This window comes from Heptranchias perlo, unplaced genomic scaffold (assembly GCF_035084215.1).
Source record: "Heptranchias perlo isolate sHepPer1 unplaced genomic scaffold, sHepPer1.hap1 HAP1_SCAFFOLD_185, whole genome shotgun sequence".
In the NCBI taxonomy this organism is placed as follows: domain Eukaryota; kingdom Metazoa; phylum Chordata; class Chondrichthyes; order Hexanchiformes; family Hexanchidae; genus Heptranchias; species Heptranchias perlo.
The window spans coordinates 400765-421808 of NW_027139128.1; the positions used below are offsets into that span (position 1 = coordinate 400765).

The following is a 21044-nucleotide window of genomic DNA, read 5'->3' on the forward strand; positions in this document are numbered from 1 at the left end:
TGTGATAGATTGGTTTCTATGGGGGGGGAGGGTCAGTGATAGATTGGTTTCTATGGGGGGGGAGGAGTCAGTGATAGATTGGTTTCTATGGGGGGGGAGGGTCAGTGATAGATTGGTTTCTATGGGGGGGGGAGGGTCAGTGATAGATTGGTTTCTATGGGGGGGGAGGGTCAGTGATAGATTGGTTTCTATGGGGGGGGAGGGTCAGTGATAGATTGGTTTCTATGGGGGGGGAGGGTCAGTGATAGATTGGTTTCTATGGGGGGGGAGGGTCAGTGATAGATTGGTTTCTATGGGGGGGGGAGGGTCAGTGATAGATTGGTTTCTATGGGGGGGGGAGGGTCAGTGATAGATTGGTTTCTATGGGGGGGAGGGTCAGTGATAGATTGGTTTCTATGGGGGGGGAGGGTCAGTGATAGATTGGTTTCTATGGGGGGGGGAGGGTCAGTGATAGATTGGTTTCTATGGGGGGGGAGGGTCAGTGATAGATTGGTTTCTATGGGGGGGAGGGTCAGTGATAGATTGGTTTCTATGGGGGGGGGAGAGTCAGTGATAGATTGGTTTCTATGGGGGGGGGGAGAGTCAGTGATAGATTGGTTTCTATGGGGGGGGGAGGTCAGTGATAGATTGGTTTCTATGGGGGGGGAGGGTCAGTGATAGATTGGTTTCTATGGGGGGGGAGGGTCAGTGATAGATTGGTTTCTATGGGGGGGGAGGGTCAGTGATAGATTGGTTTCTATGGGGGGGGAGGGTCAGTGATAGATTGGTTTCTATGGGGGGGGGGGAGAGTCAGTGATAGATTGGTTTCTATGGGGGGGGAGAGGTCAGTGATAGATTGGTTTCTATGGGGGGGGAGGGTCAGTGATAGATTGGTTTCTATGGGGGGGAGGGTCAGTGATAGATTGGTTTCTATGGGGGGGGGAGAGGTCAGTGATAGATTGGTTTCTATGGGGGGGGAAGGTCAGTGATAGATTGGTTTCTATGGGGGGGGGAGGGTCAGTGATAGATTGGTTTCTATGGGGGGGGGAGGGTCAGTGATAGATTGGTTTCTATGGGGGGGGGAGGGTCAGTGATAGATTGGTTTCTATGGGGGGGGAGGGTCAGTGATAGATTGGTTTCTATGGGGGGGGAGGGTCAGTGATAGATTGGTTTCTATGGGGGGGGGAGGGTCAGTGATAGATTGGTTTCTATGGGGGGGGAGGGTCAGTGATAGATTGGTTTCTATGGGGGGGGAGGGTCAGTGATAGATTGGTTTCTATGGGGGGGGGAGGGTCAGTGATAGATTGGTTTCTATGGGGGGGGAGAGGTCAGTGATAGATTGGTTTCTATGGGGGGGGGAGAGTCAGTGATAGATTGGTTTCTATGGGGGGGGAGGGTCAGTGATAGATTGGTTTCTATGGGGGGGGGAGGTCAGTGATAGATTGGTTTCTATGGGGGGGGAGAGTCAGTGATAGATTGGTTTCTATGGGGGGGGGGGAGAGTCAGTGATAGATTGGTTTCTATGGGGGGGAGGGTCAGTGATAGATTGGTTTCTATGGGGGGGGGAGGTCAGTGATAGATTGGTTTCTATGGGGGGGGGAGAGTCAGTGATAGATTGGTTTCTATGGGGGGGGAGGGTCAGTGATAGATTGGTTTCTATGGGGGGGGAGGGTCAGTGATAGATTGGTTTCTATGGGGGGGGGGAGAGTCAGTGATAGATTGGTTTCTATGGGGGGGGGAGAGTCAGTGATAGATTGGTTTCTATGGGGGGGGAGGGTCAGTGATAGATTGGTTTCTATGGGGGGGGGAGAGTCAGTGATAGATTGGTTTCTATGGGGGGGGGGAGAGTCAGTGATAGATTGGTTTCTATGGGGGGGGGAGGGTCAGTGATAGATTGGTTTCTATGGGGGGGGAGGGTCAGTGATAGATTGGTTTCTATGGGGGGGGGAGGGTCAGTGATAGATTGGTTTCTATGGGGGGGGGAAGGTCAGTGATAGATTGGTTTCTATGGGGGGGGGAAGGTCAGTGATAGATTGGTTTCTATGGGGGGGGAGAGTCAGTGATAGATTGGTTTCTATGGGGGGGGGAAGGTCAGTGATAGATTGGTTTCTATGGGGGGGGGGAGGTCAGTGATAGATTGGTTTCTATGGGGGGGGGAAGGTCAGTGATAGATTGGTTTCTATGGGGGGGGGAAGGTCAGTGATAGATTGGTTTCTATGGGGGGGGGAGAGTCAGTGATAGATTGGTTTCTATGGGGGGGGAAGGTCAGTGATAGATTGGTTTCTATGGGGGGGGGTAGGAGTCAGTGATAGATTGGTTTCTATGGGGGGGGGAGGGTCAGTGATAGATTGGTTTCTATGGGGGGGGAGAGTCAGTGATAGATTGGTTTCTATGGGGGGGGAGGTCAGTGATAGATTGGTTTCTATGGGGGGGGGGAGAGTCAGTGATAGATTGGTTTCTATGGGGGGGGGAAGGTCAGTGATAGATTGGTTTCTATGGGGGGGGAGGGTCAGTGATAGATTGGTTTCTATGGGGGGGGGAGAGTCAGTGATAGATTGGTTTCTATGGGGGGGGAAGGTCAGTGATAGATTGGTTTCTATGGGGGGGGGGAGAGTCAGTGATAGATTGGTTTCTATGGGGGGGGGAGAGTCAGTGATAGATTGGTTTCTATGGGGGGGGGTTGGGGAGAGTCAGTGATAGATTGGTTTCTATGGGGGGGGGGAGAGTCAGTGATAGATTGGTTTCTATGGGGGGGGGGAGAGTCAGTGATAGATTGGTTTCTATGGGGGGGAGGGTCAGTGATAGATTGGTTTCTATGGGGGGGGAAGGTCAGTGATAGATTGGTTTCTATGGGGGGGGAGAGTCAGTGATAGATTGGTTTCTATGGGGGGGAGGGTCAGTGATAGATTGGTTTCTATGGGGGGGAGGGTCAGTGATAGATTGGTTTCTATGTGGGGGGGGAAGGTCAGTGATAGATTGGTTTCTATGGGGGGGGGAAGGTCAGTGATAGATTGGTTTCTATGGGGGGGGAAGGTCAGTGATAGATTGGTTTCTATGGGGGGGGAGAGGTCAGTGATAGATTGGTTTCTATGGGGGGGAAGGTCAGTGATAGATTGGTTTCTATGGGGGGGGGAGAGTCAGTGATAGATTGGTTTCTATGGGGGGGGGGAGAGTCAGTGATAGATTGGTTTCTATGGGGGGGGGAGAGTCAGTGATAGATTGGTTTCTATGGGGGGGGGAGAGTCAGTGATAGATTGGTTTCTATGGGGGGGGGAGGTCAGTGATAGATTGGTTTCTATGGGGGGGGGAGAGTCAGTGATAGATTGGTTTCTATGGGGGGGAAGGTCAGTGATAGATTGGTTTCTATGGGGGGGGGGAGAGTCAGTGATAGATTGGTTTCTATGGGGGGGGGGAGAGTCAGTGATAGATTGGTTTCTATGGGGGGGGAGAGTCAGTGATAGATTGGTTTCTATGGGGGGGGAAGGTCAGTGATAGATTGGTTTCTATGGGGGGGGGGAGAGTCAGTGATAGATTGGTTTCTATGGGGGGGGGAGGAGTCAGTGATAGATTGGTTTCTATGGGGGGGAAGGTCAGTGATAGATTGGTTTCTATGGGGGGGGAGAGTCAGTGATAGATTGGTTTCTATGGGGGGGGAGGGTCAGTGATAGATTGGTTTCTATGGGGGGGGAGGGTCAGTGATAGATTGGTTTCTATGGGGGGGGAGATTCAGTGATAGATTGGTTTCTATGGGGGGGGGGGGTCAGTGATAGATTGGTTTCTATGGGGGGGAGGGTCAGTGATAGATTGGTTTCTATGGGGGGGGAGGGTCAGTGATAGATTGGTTTCTATGGGGGGGAGGGTCAGTGATAGATTGGTTTCTATGTGGGGGGAGGGTCAGTGATAGATTGGTTTCTATGGGGGGGGAGGGTCAGTGATAGATTGGTTTCTATGGGGGGGAGGGTCAGTGATAGATTGGTTTCTATGGGGGGGGAGGGTCAGTGATAGATTGGTTTCTATGTGGGGGGAGGGTCAGTGATAGATTGGTTTCTATGGGGGGGGAGGGTCAGTGATAGATTGGTTTCTATGGGGGGGAGGGTCAGTGATAGATTGGTTTCTATGGGGGGGGAGGGTCAGTGATAGATTGGTTTCTATGGGGGGGGAGGGTCAGTGATAGATTGGTTTCTATGGGGGGGGAGGGTCAGTGATAGATTGGTTTCTATGGGGGGGAGGGTCAGTGATTGATTGGTTTCTATGGGGGGGGGGTCAGTGATAGATTGGTTTCTATGGGGGGGGGTCAGTGATGGATTGGTTTCTATGGGGGGGGAAGGTCAGTGATAGATTGGTTTCTATGGGGGGGGGAAGGTCAGTGATAGATTGGTTTCTATGGGGGGGGGAGGGTCAGTGATAGATTGGTTTCTATGGGGGGGAGGGTCAGTGATAGATTAGTTTCTATGGGGGGGGAGGGTCAGTGATAGATTGGTTTCTATGTGGGGGGAGGGTCAGTGATAGATTGGTTTCTATGTGGGGGGAGGGTCAGTGATAGATTGGTTTCTATGGGGGGGGTGGGTCAGTGATAGATTGGTTTCTATGTGGGGGGAGGGTCAGTGATAGATTGGTTTCTATGTGGGGGGAGGGTCAGTGATAGATTGGTTTCTATGGGGGGGGAGGGTCAGTGATAGATTGGTTTCTATGGGGGGGGTGGGTCAGTGATAGATTGGTTTCTATGTGGGGGGAGGGTCAGTGATAGATTGGTTTCTATGTGGGGGGAGGGTCAGTGATAGATTGGTTTCTATGGGGGGGGAGGGTCAGTGATAGATTGGTTTCTATGTGGGGGGAGGGTCAGTGATAGATTGGTTTCTATGTGGGGGGAGGGTCAGTGATAGATTGGTTTCTATGGGGGGGGGGTCAGTGATAGATTGGTTTCTATGGGGGGGGGGAAGGTCAGTGATAGATTGGTTTCTATGTGGGGGGAGGGTCAGTGATAGATTGGTTTCTATGGGGGGGGTGGGTCAGTGATAGATTGGTTTCTATGGGGGGGGTGGGTCAGTGATAGATTGGTTTCTATGTGGGGGGAGGGTCAGTGATAGATTGGTTTCTATGGGGGGGGAAGGTCAGTGATAGATTGGTTTCTATGGGGGGGGGGAAGGTCAGTGATAGATTGGTTTCTATGGGGGGGGGAAGGTCAGTGATAGATTGGTTTCTATGGGGGGGGAGGGTCAGTGATAGATTGGTTTCTATGGGGGGGAGGGTCAGTGATAGATTGGTTTCTATGGGGGGGGAGGGTCAGTGATAGATTGGTTTCTATGGGGGGGGGGAGAGTCAGTGATAGATTGGTTTCTATGGGGGGGGAGGGTCAGTGATAGATTGGTTTCTATGGGGGGGGAGGGTCAGTGATAGATTGGTTTCTATGGGGGGGGAGGGTCAGTGATAGATTGGTTTCTATGGGGGGGGAGGGTCAGTGATAGATTGGTTTCTATGGGGGGGGAGGGTCAGTGATAGATTGGTTTCTATGGGGGGGGGGAAGGTCAGTGATAGATTGGTTTCTATGGGGGGCAGGGTCAGTGATAGATTGGTTTCTATGGGGGGGGAAGGTCAGTGATAGATTGGTTTCTATGTGGGGGGAAGGTCAGTGATAGATTGGTTTCTATGTGGGGGGAAGGTCAGTGATAGATTGGTTTCTATGGGGGGGGGAAGGTCAGTGATAGATTGGTTTCTATGGGTGGGGGGGAGGGTCAGTGATAGATTGGTTTCTATGTGGGGGGAAGGTCAGTGATAGATTGGTTTCTATGGGGGGGGGAAGGTCAGTGATAGATTGGTTTCTATGGGGGGGGGAAGGTCAGTGATAGATTGGTTTCTATGGGGGGGAGGGTCAGTGATAGATTGGTTTCTATGGGTGGGGGAAGGTCAGTGATAGATTGGTTTCTATGGGGGGGGAAGGTCAGTGATAGATTGGTTTCTATGGGGGGGAGGGTCAGTGATAGATTGGTTTCTATGGGGGGGGGGGAGAGTCAGTGATAGATTGGTTTCTATGGGGGGGGGAGAGTCAGTGATAGATTGGTTTCTATGGGGGGGGAGGGTCAGTGATAGATTGGTTTCTATGGGGGGGGGAGAGTCAGTGATAGATTGGTTTCTATGGGGGGGGAGGGTCAGTGATAGATTGGTTTCTATGGGGGGGAGGGTCAGTGATAGATTGGTTTCTATGGGGGGGGGGGAGAGTCAGTGATAGATTGGTTTCTATGGGGGGGAGGGTCAGTGATAGATTGGTTTCTATCGGGGGGGGGGGGTCAGTGATAGATTGGTTTCTATGGGGGGGGAGGGTCAGTGATAGATTGGTTTCTATCGGGGGGGGGGTCAGTGATAGATTGGTTTCTATGGGGGGAGGGTCAGTGATAGATTGGTTTCTATGGGGGGGAGGTCAGTGATAGATTGGTTTCTATGGGGGGGGGAGAGTCAGTGATAGATTGGTTTCTATGGGGGGGGAGAGTCAGTGATAGATTGGTTTCTATGGGGGGGAGGGTCAGTGATAGATTGGTTTCTATGTGGGGGGAGGGTCAGTGATAGATTGGTTTCTATGGGGGGGGAGGGTCAGTGATAGATTGGTTTCTATGGGGGGGGGGAGAGTCAGTGATAGATTGGTTTCTATGGGGGGGGAGGGTCAGTGATAGATTGGTTTCTATGTGGGGGGAGGGTCAGTGATAGATTGGTTTCTATGGGGGGGGAGGGTCAGTGATAGATTGGTTTCTATCGGGGGGGGGGTCAGTGATAGATTGGTTTCTATGGGGGGAGGGTCAGTGATAGATTGGTTTCTATGGGGGGGAGGTCAGTGATAGATTGGTTTCTATGGGGGGGGGAGAGTCAGTGATAGATTGGTTTCTATGGGGGGGGAGAGTCAGTGATAGATTGGTTTCTATGGGGGGGGGGAGGGTCAGTGATAGATTGGTTTCTATGGGGGGGGGAGGGTCAGTGATAGATTGGTTTCTATGGGGGGGGAAGGTCAGTGATAGATTGGTTTCTATGGGGGGGGGAGGGTCAGTGATAGATTGGTTTCTATGGGGGGGGGGAAGGTCAGTGATAGATTGGTTTCTATGGGGGGGGGGAAGGTCAGTGATAGATTGGTTTCTATGGGGGGGGGAAGGTCAGTGATAGATTGGTTTCTATGGGGGGGGGGGAAGGTCAGTGATAGATTGGTTTCTATGGGGGGGGGAAGGTCAGTGATAGATTGGTTTCTATGGGGGGGGGGAAGGTCAGTGATAGATTGGTTTCTATGGGGGGGGGAAGGTCAGTGATAGATTGGTTTCTATGGGGGGGGGAAGGTCAGTGATAGATTGGTTTCTATGGGGGGGGGGAAGGTCAGTGATAGATTGGTTTCTATGGGGGGGGGAAGGTCAGTGATAGATTGGTTTCTATGGGGGGGGAGGGTCAGTGATAGATTGGTTTCTATGGGGGGGGAAGGTCAGTGATAGATTGGTTTCTATGGGGGGGAGGGTCAGTGATAGATTGGTTTCTATGGGGGGGAGGGTCAGTGATAGATTGGTTTCTATGGGGGGGGGAAGGTCAGTGATAGATTGGTTTCTATGGGGGGGAGGGTCAGTGATAGATTGGTTTCTATGGGGGGGGGAAGGTCAGTGATAGATTGGTTTCTATGGGGGGGGGAGGGTCAGTGATAGATTGGTTTCTATGGGGGGGAGGGTCAGTGATAGATTGGTTTCTATGGGGGGGGAAGGTCAGTGATAGATTGGTTTCTATGGGGGGGAGGGTCAGTGATAGATTGGTTTCTATGGGGGGGGAGGGTCAGTGATAGATTGGTTTCTATGGGGGGGGGTCAGTGATAGATTGGTTTCTATGGGGGGGGAGGGTCAGTGATAGATTGGTTTCTATGGGGGGGGAGGGTCAGTGATAGATTGGTTTCTATGGGGGGGGGGTCAGTGATAGATTGGTTTCTATGGGGGGGGAGGGTCAGTGATAGATTGGTTTCTATGGGGGGGGAGGGTCAGTGATAGATTGGTTTCTATGGGGGGGGTGGGTCAGTGATAGATTGGTTTCTATGGGGGGGGAAGGTCAGTGATAGATTGGTTTCTATGGGGGGGGGGAAGGTCAGTGATAGATTGGTTTCTATGGGGGGGGGAAGGTCAGTGATAGATTGGTTTCTATGGGGGGGGGAAGGTCAGTGATAGATTGGTTTCTATGGGGGGGGAGGGTCAGTGATAGATTGGTTTCTATGGGGGGGAGGGTCAGTGATAGATTGGTTTCTATGGGGGGGAGGGTCAGTGATAGATTGGTTTCTATGGGGGGGAAGGTCAGTGATAGATTGGTTTCTATGGGGGGGAGGGTCAGTGATAGATTGGTTTCTATGGGGGGGAGGGTCAGTGATAGATTGGTTTCTATGGGGGGGGGCGATAGACTGGATGGACTGGGTGGGAGAGTAGCTCTATGATAGGATGGAGTGGGGGAGGTCCACGATTGAGATGTTCAGATCAAAATGGAGTGGGGTGAGCAGTGTGTGTCCGAATGTTGTCTCAATGGGGCGGTGCTCTCTGTTACAATGGACTCTGGATAGGGGCAGTCAATATTTAAAATCTGGGGAAAGAACTCCATGACAGACTAGAGTTTTTCAAAATCATGAAGGGTTCAGATAAAGTAAATGAAGAGAAACTGAACTAAAGTAAATAAAGAGCAAAAGAACTAAAGGCAACATGAGGGAAAAAATCTTTACTCAGCGAGTTGTTATGACCTGGAATGTGCTGCCTGAAAGGGCGGTGGAAGCAGATTCAATCATGGCTTTCAAAAAGGAATTGGATAAATACTTGAAGGGAAAGTATTTGCAGGAAATGTGGGGAAAGAGCGGGGGAATGGGACTAACTGGACTGCTCTTAGAAAGAGCCGGTACGGGCTCGATGGGCCGAATGGCCTCCTCCTGTGCTGTATCATTCTACGATTCTCTGTTTTTTGGTGATTTGCGGAGGGGAGTTGATGAAAGAATGTCCTCTATTTTGGGGTGGTCCATATTCGAAGTCAAATCTGCACAGAGCAAGAGGGCAGATAAATTTCTGGGTGGGGTGAGGTCAATGACCGAGCTGGCCCTGGATGAAGTGAAAGGAAGGTACATGATAGAATGTACTCTGTAGTGAGAGCACTCGATGGCCTTTTCTCACACTGGATTTTATGTTCTCGTTGGTGCTGCTCGGTGACGGTGAAAGTGTTTGTGGCAAAATGGGTTCTTGCCGATGTTGAATTTTTTAACTTGTATTTTTGTGTTACTGGAAACAGCACATAAGAAGTTAACACCCAGGGTCCCACAAAGCAGAAGCTCACACCTCAGGTCAGACCATTGTCTGAGGAAGATGTACGGTTGTTTAGAGCTGGGCCGTTCAGGGGTGATGTCAGGAAGCACTTCTTCACACAAAGGGGAGTGGAAATTTGGAACTCTCTCCTCAAAAAGCTGTTGAGGCTGGGGGTCAATTGAAAATGTCAAAGCTGAGATTGCTAGAGTTTTGTTAGACATGGTACAGTTATGGAACCAAGGCGGATAGATAGAGTTGAGATACAGATCAGCCATAATCTAATTGAATGGCTAAACAGGCTCGAGGGACTGAATGGCCTTCTCCAGTTCCCATGTTGTCCCGATGGTGGTCTGAAGTATTAATTGGTTAATTATCCTAGGCACCCGTCATTTACCCACCCAAATATCCTGTGTTATTGTCGGGTGGCCCACATTGATAGCCATTGGTGCGCGTTGACGGCCGTCGGTGCGCGTTGACGGCCGTCGGTGCGCGTTGACGGCCGTCGGTGCGCGTTGACGGCCGTCGGTGCGCGTTGACGGCCGTCGGTGCGCGTTGACGGCCAGGGGTACCACTGGGACACACTGATGCTTGGGGTGTCCTTCTGTTCACGCAGCCAGTCAGACGACTGGAAGCCCCGGGGCATGTATCAGAGTGTAGGCCCTCCCCTATGGTAGTGACTTTGATTGATAGCTGTTTCTGAGACCAATGGGAAAAGGACAGGACCTTAATTGGCAGGAGCACTCTGTGATTGATGGCTCTGTGGGCAGTGACTGCATTCTGCAAATTTATACCAGTAGCCTGTAGTCAGTGAGAGAAAGAGAACAGTCGAAATGTTTCAAACACTCAGCTGCACAGGTGAGATTGTGTCTTCACTGTTTTTATATATTGAGGAATGTTGGTGAAAATGTATAAATGTGTTCATCGACCCATAGAATCACTTATTAGTTCTAAGTCTATGTCTTGACTTTGTAAAGTAACTATCCAGTTCGTCATTCGTAGAGACAGAACTCGTGGTGGCACAAGATCCATTCCAGTCACTAGATTTCAGAGTTAGCAGTGGAAAGTCAGCAGGCGGGTGAATAGTCACACGGGAAACCCGGAAAACCTTTCTATGCGCCGGCTCGAGTGATCACGACTAAACTGAAGGCCCGTAATGTAACTTCCGAGTTTGGCGTCTCCAAGCTGCGCAGTGGGCATGACGTTCCGGGAATGGGAGTATTTAAAGGGCCATTGCAACCATGGATTTTGAAGGAGAAAGGAGGAAAATTGAAAAATGCAGCATCATAGGGGGAAGGCAGCACCTCATTTTAACGACTCCTCTCTTGAGTTGCTACTGGCCGGTGTGAGGAGCAGGAGGGAGATACTGTACCCGGCTGACCGGAGGAAGGAAGCATCCTGCCTCTGCCACCAAGAAGGCCTGGCTGGAGGTGGTAGAGGAGCTGAGCAGCAGGAACACGGTGACATGGATGTGAGTGCAGTGCAGGGACTGCTTTAATGATCTAACCAGGTCAGGAAAAGTGAGTACAGTTACTGATTCACCTACATCCTGTGGTGGACATCACCCCCACCCCCCCCCCCCGCCCAACTCTGTCTTGCCCAACCTACTCCATCACATCACTCCTCACACCCACTTAAGTCTCATTACCAACTTACCTTCACTTTCTGTGCATTTCCTCACCTCCCCGTTTGTGCACCCACCACTCCCATTCACCCCAATCCTGATGCAATGTGATGTATCTGATACTCACCCTCTGGTGCATCTCTTTCACTGGCAGCCTCACTCAAAGCAATGCATCTATCGGGTGACCCAGTCGTCCTCACTCCCTCACACGTCTGAACTTTCTCCCCTTGTAGAAGAAGAGAGCGCATTGTGCAAGGGAGAGTAGGAGGACTGTAGTGACCCTCACAGAGGCGGAGGAGATGGCCCTGGATCTCAGTCACACAGTTGCATGCCTGGCCGTCAGAGATGGTGAGACTGGCAACCCGCAAAAGGCTGGTGGCAGAATTTTAACATCCATCACACACACCATGAACTGATATTATCAATGATTGACCTGTTGCACACCTCAGTATGCTCATCGCAAACTAACTTCTGCGATGATTTTTAATATTGCTTTATGGTCTCTTCCAGGGCCTTCGAGAATTGATGAGGCAGTAAGGGCCATGGAAGAGGGCGATTCCTCAGAGGAGCTCCCTGCCTCTGAGGGCATACCATCACATTATATCCAGCCATGCACCAGCACAGGTACTCACACTTCGGTGGGTCCTAATAGTGAGTTAGTTATCACCTGGTGATTCACCACTCACAAGTGAGCACGAGCAGACACTGGTGGCTGAGGTAACTGTGGAGAGTCCGTGTTGGTGGACGCACTCCTCTCCAAGCTCTGCTCAGCTGAACCCAGATGATGAGCCCCGGGGGCCATCGTTGAGAGTGGGAGGTAATGGAAAAGGTATCATGTACACTCTCCACAATAGCGGATAGGACGGAGAAGTCCAACTCCATCACTCGTGGATTGGTGATGCAGGTTAGTGCGAGAATGTCTGCGATGGGGAGAGTGGCAGCCTCCATTGAGCTTCAAGCATGGCTCACAAATGAGTCCATTCAGGCCATGACAACGGCCATGAGGACTCTGGATGACAACATGTCTATCGCCTTAAACAGGCAGACTGAAACTTCATCCATGGCCTTAGATCTTCTCACCAGCCTACTGCCAGCAGAATGGTGGGAGTGATGTTGCGCTGACCCAGGGGAGGGATGAGGGTGAAAGGGGACATGGAAGTGGGGATGCCACTCAAAGCGCTCCCACGTCTCTCCCATTGTCCCCCGCTCCCCTCGACCAGCTCCTGCATTGCTGCTTCCTCTCCAGGTGGCCGCATCTGCCCCTGTGCAGGTGCAGGTGGAGCAGTCTTTGGAGGGCCCCTCACCCAAACTCAGAGGGCGTAGGCCCAAAGCATCTCGGTGGTCAGGGCAGGAATCTGAGCAACCTGCCACTACCTCTGCTGCAGCCACAGGGAATGCACCAGGTGGACATTGTAGGAAGAGAAAGTCTAAGGAATTGTAATTCACCAAGGGTATGTGACGAGATTTCATGGTTTTCATTTATATTTGTTTTTTGTTAAATATAATGATTCTCACCACCACTGCTATGTCTTGCCCATTCTTGACTCCCTTTTGTGAATTCGCCTTTCATGTGCTTCATCATGAACGGCGAGACTTGATGCCACCCAGTGGGTAGGTGTGCAATGGGTGTAAGTTGTAGGAGTGTGTTGTGTAAATGGTGGGGGGAGGGGGTGTTGGTGGTGGTGGTTGTTTCAGGCAGCCTGAGTAGTTCACTATCTTCATTTTGCGGATCTCATTATGAGAACCTGTTAGATATGAGTGAATCCCTGGTATCACGAGCAGCCATGTGTGCTGCTGCTCTGGCAATGAGGGATATGGGCCAAGTGCAGGCAATTGGGACTAGCTTAGTGGTATAAACTGGGCTACATGGACATGTTGGGCCGAAGGGCCTGTTTCCATGTTGTAAACTTCTATGATTCTATACCATTTGCCTTCCTAACAGCTTGCTGCACCTGCATGTTTGCTTTCAGTGACTGGTGTACAAGGACACCCAGGTCCCTTTGTACATCAACATTTCCCAATCTACCACCATCTAAATAATACTCTGCCTTTCTGTTTTTCCTTCTGAAGTGGATAACTTCACATTTATCCACATTATACTGCATCTGCCATGTATTTGCCCACTCACTCAACTTGTCTAAATCGCCTTGAAGCCTCTTTGCATCCTCCTCATAACTCACGATCCCACCTAGTTTTGTGTCGTTAGCAAACTTGGAAATATTACATTTGGTTCCCTCTTCCAAATCATTGATATATATTGTGAATAGCTGGGGCCCAAGCACTGATCCCTGCGGTACCCCACTAGTCACTGCCTGCCACCCTGAAAAAGACCCATTTATTCCTACTCTCTGTTTCCTGTCTGTTAACCAATTTTCAATCCCTGCCAGTATATTCCCCCCAATCCCATGTGCTTTAATTTTGCACACTAACCTCTTATGTGGGACTTTATCAAAGGCCTTCTGAAAATCCAAATAAACCACATCCACTGGTTCTCCCTTATCTATTCTACCAGTTACATCCTCAAAAAACTCCAGTAGGTTTGTCAAACATGATTTCCCTTTCATAAATCCATGTTGACTTTGTCTAATCCCGTTGATATTTTCTAAGTGTCCTGTTATCACATCCTTTATAATAGACGCTCACATTTTCCCTACTACTGATGTTAGGCTAACCGGTCTGTAGTTCCCTGTTTTCTCTCTCCCTCCTTTTTTAAATAGTGGGGTTACATTTGCCGCCCTCCAATCTGCAGGAACTGTTCCATAATCTATAGAATTTTGGAAGATGACAACTAATGCATCCACTATTTCCATGGCTACCTCTTTTAGTACTCTGGGATGCAGATTATCAGGTCCTGGGGATTGATCGGCTTTCAGTCCCATTAATTTCTCCAGCACTATTTTTTTTACTAATACTAATTTCCTTTAATTCCTCCTCCTCACTAGTCCCTTGGTTCCCTAGCATTTCTGGGAAGTTATTTGTGTCCTCTTCCGTGAAGACAGAACCAAAGTATTTGTTTAATTGCTCTGCCATTTCCTTGTTCCCCATTATAAATTCTCCTGTTTCTGACTGTAAGGGACCTACATTTGTCTTCACTAATCTTTTTCTTTTTACATACTTGTAGAAGCTTTTACAGTCCACTTTTATGTTCCTTGCAAGTTTACTCTCATGCTCTATTTTTCCCCTCTTAATCAATCGCTTGGTCCTTTTTTGCTGAATTCTAAACTGTTCCCAATCCTCAGCCTTGCTACTTTTTCTGGCAACTTTATATGACTCCTCTTTGGATCTAATATTATCCTTAATTTCTTTTGTTAGCCATGGTTGGGCCGCTTTTCCTTTTGTGTTTTTGCGCCAGAAGGGAATGTATAATTGTTGCAATTCATGCATTCGTTCCTTAAATGTTAGCCATTGCCTATCCACCGTCATGCCTTTTAATGAAGCTTCCCAATCTATCATAGCCAACTCACTCCTCATACCTTTATAGTTTCATTTGTTTAGATTTAGGACCCTAGTTTCGGACCCTAGCTCATGTGCAGGTCCTCGGATTGCTACGTGTGTGCAATCAATTGTGCTCTGTACCCGTGGGAAGCCAGCCAGAGAGTTAACACGTACTGTCGTTGTACTGCTGCTGTGCCTCACTGGTGGGGTTTCTCACAGGTGTCATGAGCCAAGTCTGCAGGTGGTATCTCTCGTCTCCAAGGAGCCAGTCCTTAAATCTGTTTTCTGTGTGGAAGAGGGCCGAGATGTTGAACTCGCGCAAATTTCTGGCTGATGTTGTCGATGGGGAAGTTGATGTAGTGGGATTCCCTGGCAAACAAGCCATCCGTCACCTGTCATATACATTTATGTGCAGACAACTGAGAGACCCTGGTGATGTCACCGGTGGTGCCCTGGAAGGATCCGGAGGCAAAGAAATTGAGGGCAGTGGTGACTTTAACTGCGATGGGCAATGCGTGGTCACCAGGCCCAGCAGGGAGCAGCTCTGCACGAAGGAGGCTGCAGATGTCTGCGACCACCTGGTGACCTGGTAAGCATGTTCCCACAAAGAAAAAGGGAGGAGCTGCTAATTCTCGAGCCCCCTGGATGTCAAGGAGCATACAGGGTAAGATAAGGCAAAAAAGGGAAGCTTATGTCAGACACCGAGAGCTCAATATTACAGAAAGCCCAGAGGAGTCTAGAAAGTGCAGGGGTGAAATTAAAAAGGAAATTAGGAAAGCAAAGAGAGGGCATGAAAAAATACTGGCAAATAAAATTAAGGAAAACCCAAAGATGTTTTATAAATACATAAACAGCAAGAGGATAACTAAGGAAAGAGTAGGGCCTATTAGAGATCAAAAAGGTAAACTATGTGTGGAGGCAGAAGATGTGGGTATGGTTCTTAATGAATACTTTGCGTATTTCTTTGACTTCACAAAAGAGGGGGACGATGCAGAGATTGAAGTTAAGGGGGAGGAGTGTGAAATATTGGATGGGATAAACATCGAGAGAGAGGAAATATTAAGGGGATTATCATCTTTGAAAGTAGATAAATCACCAGGCCCGGATGAAATGTATCCCAGGCTGTTAAAAGAAGCCAGGGAGGAGATAGCAGAGGCTCTGACCATCATTTTCCAATCCTCACTGGATACAGGCGTAGTGCCGGAGGATTGGAGGACTGCTAATACTGTACCATTGTTTAAAAAGGGAGTGAGGGATAGACCGAATAATTACAGGCCAGTCAGTCTAACCTCATTGGTGGGCAAATTATTGGAATCAATTCTGAGGGACAGGATAAACCGTCACTTAGAAAGGCACGGAGTAATCAAGGACAGTCAGCACGGATTTGTTAAGGGAAGGTCGTGTCTGACTAAGTTGATTGAATTTTTTGAGGAGGCAACGAGGAGGGTCCATGATGGTGGCGCATTTGATGTAGTCGACATGGATTTTAGCAAGGCTTTTGACAAGTCCCACATGGCAGAGTGGCAGGAAGCAAAGGGTAATGGTCGACGGGTGTTTTTGTGACTGGAAGGCTGTTTCCAGTGGGGTCCCGCAGGGCTCAGTACTAGGTCCCTTGCTTTTTGTGATACATATTAATGATTTGGACTTGGATATGGGGGGTTGATTAAGAAGTTTGCAGATGATACAAAAATTGGCCGTGTGGTTGATAGTGAGGAGGAAAGCTGTCGACTGCAGGAAGATATCAATGGACTGATCAGGTGGGCAGAAAAGTGGCAAATGGAATTCAATCCGGAGAAGTGTGAGGTAATGCATTTGGGGAGGGCAAACAAGGCAAGGGAATACACAATAAATGGGAGGATACTGAGAGGTGTAGAGGAAGTGAGGGACCTTGGAGTGCATGTCCACAGATCCCCGAAGGTAGCAGGACAGGTAGATAAGGTGGTTAAGAAGGCATACGGGATACTTTCCTTTATTAGCCAAGGCATAGAATATAAGAGCAGGGAGGTTATGCTGGAACTGTATAAAACACTAGTTAGGCCACAGTTTGAGTACTGCGCACAGTTCTGATCACCACATTACAGGAAAGATGTGATTGCACTAGAGAGGGTACAGAGGAGATTTACGAGGATGTTGCCAGGACTGGAGAATTTTAGCTGAGAGAAAAGATTGGATAGGCTGGGGTTGTTTTTCTTGGACCAGAGGAGGCTGAGAGGAGATTTAATTGAGGTGTACAAAATTATCACGGGACTAGATAGAGTGGATAGGAAGGACCTATTTCCCTTAGCAGAGGGGTCAGTGACCGGGGGCATAGATTTAAAGTAATTGGTAGAAGGATTAGAGGGGAGCTGAGGAGAATTTTTTTCACCCAGAGGGTGGTGGGGGTCTGGAACTCACTGCCTGAAAGGGTGGTAGAGGCAGAAACCCTCAACTCATTTAAAAAGTACCTGGATGTGCACCTGAAGTGCTGTGACCCACAGGGCTACGGACCAAGTGTTGGAAAGTGGGATTAGGCTGGGTGGTTCATTTTCTGCTTGTGCGGAGACGATGGGCCGAATGGCCTCCTTCTGTGCTGTAAATTTTCTGTGATTCTATGACTCAGTCTGAGCCTTCGTACACACTGCTCCTCAGAGAGGTCCGGGAAGCTCAGCCTCTGTCTATATACCCTATCACGTGGGTATTGCCTCCTGCGACCTCAGCCCTTCTGTTGGTCCCCTCTCTGCTTGTGGCGCACCGCGGTCTTGTGCACCTGCAACTGCCAGAACTGCATACCTTTCCTGCCACTGATGGTGATGTGCCTTTTCCTCAGATGTATTGCTGAATAAATCCATTGAGCCTCCATCCTGATGATGTCAGTTTGAGTGGGTCCAAAATGTAGGTAAATATGTGTGAACACAGTCTAAACACAAAGAACTCCCAGCCAAAGGTATGTCTGAGCAAACTGATTTATTCACGTGTCAATCACTGGTTTAAAGGTCCAAACGACGGCCGGCTGCGACTCGCCTCCGTTTCTATGGGGTGTTTCAAAGGCCACGGGAGACATGTTCAGGGAAAGTTAAAATGGTTTGTGAGGCTCAATACACAAACATTTAATCACCTTAAGTGGTTCAGTGTTAATTGGCCCTTTAAATATCGGCCCGCTGGCTTTAACTGCCAGCAGGACTTCTGGGTGTCAGAAGCGCACACACATCCAAACGGGTCTGGGTCAAACCTGGAAGTGGGCGCCTTGGAGATGGGATACGATCCCGCTCCGAATTCTTGTTACTTTCACTACCTACCCACCCGCTCCCAACCCACCTGTTCTTGGAGGTTAAATTTTCCCCCATGATCCCTGGGTGTCACTATCAATTATCTAGATTATCCGTATGGGCTACACCTGCTCCTATTTCTTATTTGGGCAGAAACAGGTGCACTCCAGATCATAGGGAGTGCCCAGTGATGCTAAACCCAAGTCAGTATCTAGTGCAAAAACGTGGAGATGTGACGGTGCTGTATAAGCTGGAGTGACTACAGAGTGGTTTCACTCTCAAAAGGAGCATGGGTAGCCCCTACCCCATTAATATGAAACCGCCTCTCAACCTGTGGAGTTAACAAGAGGCACAGATACTGAGATTGTGGGGGTGATTGAGACGGGCAGAAGTAAACCTACCTGGTAATTATAATGAATTCTCTCTGCCCTCATCACAAAGTAATGAAGGTGAGAGAAAATTAAACAGGGTTCAATACCTGGGACACAGGATGGCTAGTGTGGGAAATGGATACTTTACCCAGGTGAGCCCAGACAGGGATTGTTGGCAGGATATTTGAGTGTGACGGGCATCACAGACAAACCTACTGACCTCACTCAATGTTCATATATAAACATTTACCAGTGTGATATCAATTAGGAATAGGAGCCCTGGCTGATTCTTTCCTCATTTGCTAGTACTGGGGCTCATGGGTGGGATCAGGTCACTCGGCACAGATTGAGCCAAAGGTGGCACCGTGGTCTGTGCGGCTGGTTCGTTGGTGAGCTGAAGTCTTGGAGCTGGTTCTTTACGTACTACACGTCTCTCTTCTTATTCCGCAGTGGTGCTGAGGACAGACGCGGGTACATCTGGGACAGGCACTACAACATCTGCCTGGCAAAGCTCCAGCACGAGGACGTGGTGAATTCTGTGGCCTTCAGCCCCGTGGACCAGGAGATGTTGATCACGGCCAGTGACGACTGTACACTGAAGGTCTGGCGCTCTCCACACATCCTGCGTATCATCAACACCAAACCCAAGCGCAAGAAATTCTCCTTCTGGCTCAACAATAAGTGACACTGACAGAGTGAGAGTGGGCGGGAGGACATTGATGGGCGTGTGTGAGGTCTGATTCTGTTAAGTAATATGTAGTGTGCCCCAGGCAGAGTCTGCACCTTCGAGAAGAGATTGGAGGGGAGAATATCAAAATATTTTACAAAGTTTCCTAGGATGTGACTAACCTTCCCCCGCCCCGGTGTGTTACTGGTCTACGAGTGTTGGACGAAAGGCAGAGCGAGTGTTTCTGACCCAGACTGCAGCTGTATGTCTGTTTAATTTGCACATCCTCATGTATTGTTTCTGAACTAACAGGTCCTGCCAACTCCTGAAGCAGTGCGGGGTGGCCCAGCAGTTTAGTCTGAGCAGGGACCACCCACCGCCTGTCCCACAGCTGCCTGGCATATGGGCCCTATTATTAGCCGAGCGCAGGATCAGTTAGCCTGGTGCAGTAACATGGATAACGGAATAAACTCAACTCCAGGGGCTGGGGCCCGTTCCCCTCTCCCCTGGGGCTGGGCGCCTGCTCCCCACAGTAGCTACAACTCTTTGCTTTTAAAATTGGGTTTGCCTTGGTGGATGCTATAATTCTAATGTAAAATATATAATAAAATGTTCATTTTAATTCCTGTCATGTGCTCTAGCCTATAAACAGACACAGGACGACCCATGGTTCAGGACTGAATGTCTGTGCCCAGCAACCTTCTCTGTCTTTCGATGCTGATTGACCCACAGTGCATTTTGCATTTTGAAGCTGCTGTTACATTGTACAAGCCCCGTGCTGGTCTCAGTGAATCCTGGCATGTTAGTTATGAGACACCCACACTCACAGCAGGACCCAAGCCCTGGGCACCCAGTCTCCACTCAGCAGTATTTTGGGGGATGTCGATGGCAACAGTTCACTGCAGTGAAGGTGGAGAGCTCTATAGTGTTCCCATGTCAAAAATATCTCTATACAGCAACGTACAGTAGCATAATGGATTTGGTACCAGCCTAGCAAGCTGGAGGTCAGGAGTTAAAGTCCCTCCAGGGAGGTGTGGTGTTACTTTACTGGACTAATAATCCAGAAAAGATAACTTTAGATCCCACCAGGGAAGTTTGAGAGTTTAAAAATCTGGAAATAAAGAGCTGGTCTCAGTAGAAATGAAATGAGCATTAAGTCGGATTGTCATAAAAACCCAGCCTGGCCTGAATGTGACTCCAGTCCCACACCAACGCGGTCGACTCTTAACTGCCCTCAGACGTGGCCTAGCAAGTCACTCAGTTGTATCAAAATCACTAGTGATTCAAGAAGGCGACCCACCGCCCCCAGCTTCTCAGGGCAACTGGGGATGGGCAATAATGTCCCCAGAATAAATCTTAAAATCCCGCCACAGCAAACTGTAGACAAGAACTAGAAATAATGAGTGAAAGCTGCTCGATTATCGTTACCCTGTGAAGTGTAAACAGTCACCTTCTCCCGGCAGGGAGGGACAAGCAATAAATGCAGCATCATACTGAACTTACATTAATATCACTCTCCTACGAGGACTTCTGTAACTCTGCTCTGCACTAAACCCACTAAATAGTTTTTATTTTTAAATGTGTCAGTAGGGTTCCTGTTCCCTATCAGTGGATCAGAAACTCAATCCCATCCATTGTTGTGTCAAATAAAGATGAGATATTCAAGTGAAAAGGTGTGAAGGAATGTAGAAATCCAAGCAGATCACAGCCCTACCACTGCATTTTCTCAATGAATCTCTGCCTTTAAGCTAAAACTGCACCTATATTACAATGACAGAGCAGTGAGATGCAGACTGTGGCCCATTCCACACAGAAGCCGTGAGCAGTTAGTCTCCTTCTCCGCCACTAGTGATGTTACGTTGAGAGTAGGAGTTCCTAGTTCCCTGTGCAAGGAACACCTTCCAAATCCTCAGTAACTGTTCCGTTCTAGTCCGAATTTAAAACTCCAACCATCAGAAAATAAAATTGAGAAGCATTGGGTCAGATCCTTGGTCCCAGCCCGATACCTCATGGTGTTCTGTATTAAAATGAAGAAAAACCTTTGCACATTTAAAAAGAATGGTGTGTCTGTGTCCTGGGCTGCCCCTCTCCCAGCCCCAGTTGTTCTTAATGCCACCAGTACCCTACACACAGCTCTCACCCCAACAGGATGGGACTTGCCTCACATTATAAAAAGGATATAGAGGCACAGAAGAGGGTGCAAAGATTTACTAGGATGACACCAAAACTGAGAGGTTATAACTACCAAGAAAGGCTGAACAGGCTGAGACTCTTTTCTCTGGAAAAAAGACTGAAGTGTGACTTTTTTTATTCGTTCATGGGATGTGGGCGTCGCTGGCGAGGCCGGCATTTATTGCCCATCCCTAATTGCCCTTGAGAAGGTGGTGGTGAGCCGCCATAGAGTCATACGGCATGGATAGAGGCCCTTCGGCCCATCGTGTCCGC

General features: G+C 49.2%; 1 protein-coding gene across 1 annotated transcript in view; it reads right to left on the reverse strand.

Moving 5' to 3' along the window:
* The window catches only part of LOC137309862 (rab-like protein 6), a 146854-nt gene extending 135171 nt beyond the window's left edge, over window positions 1-11683 (reverse strand). The window contains exons 1-2 of the mRNA XM_067977877.1: window positions 11568-11683; window positions 9659-9885 (exon numbers count right to left, since the gene is read on the reverse strand). Coding sequence (XP_067833978.1) covers window positions 9659-9885; window positions 11568-11683 — 343 coding nt within the window. The remainder of the gene's footprint in view (window positions 1-9658; window positions 9886-11567) is intronic.
* Between the last annotated feature and the right edge of the window lie 9361 nt (window positions 11684-21044).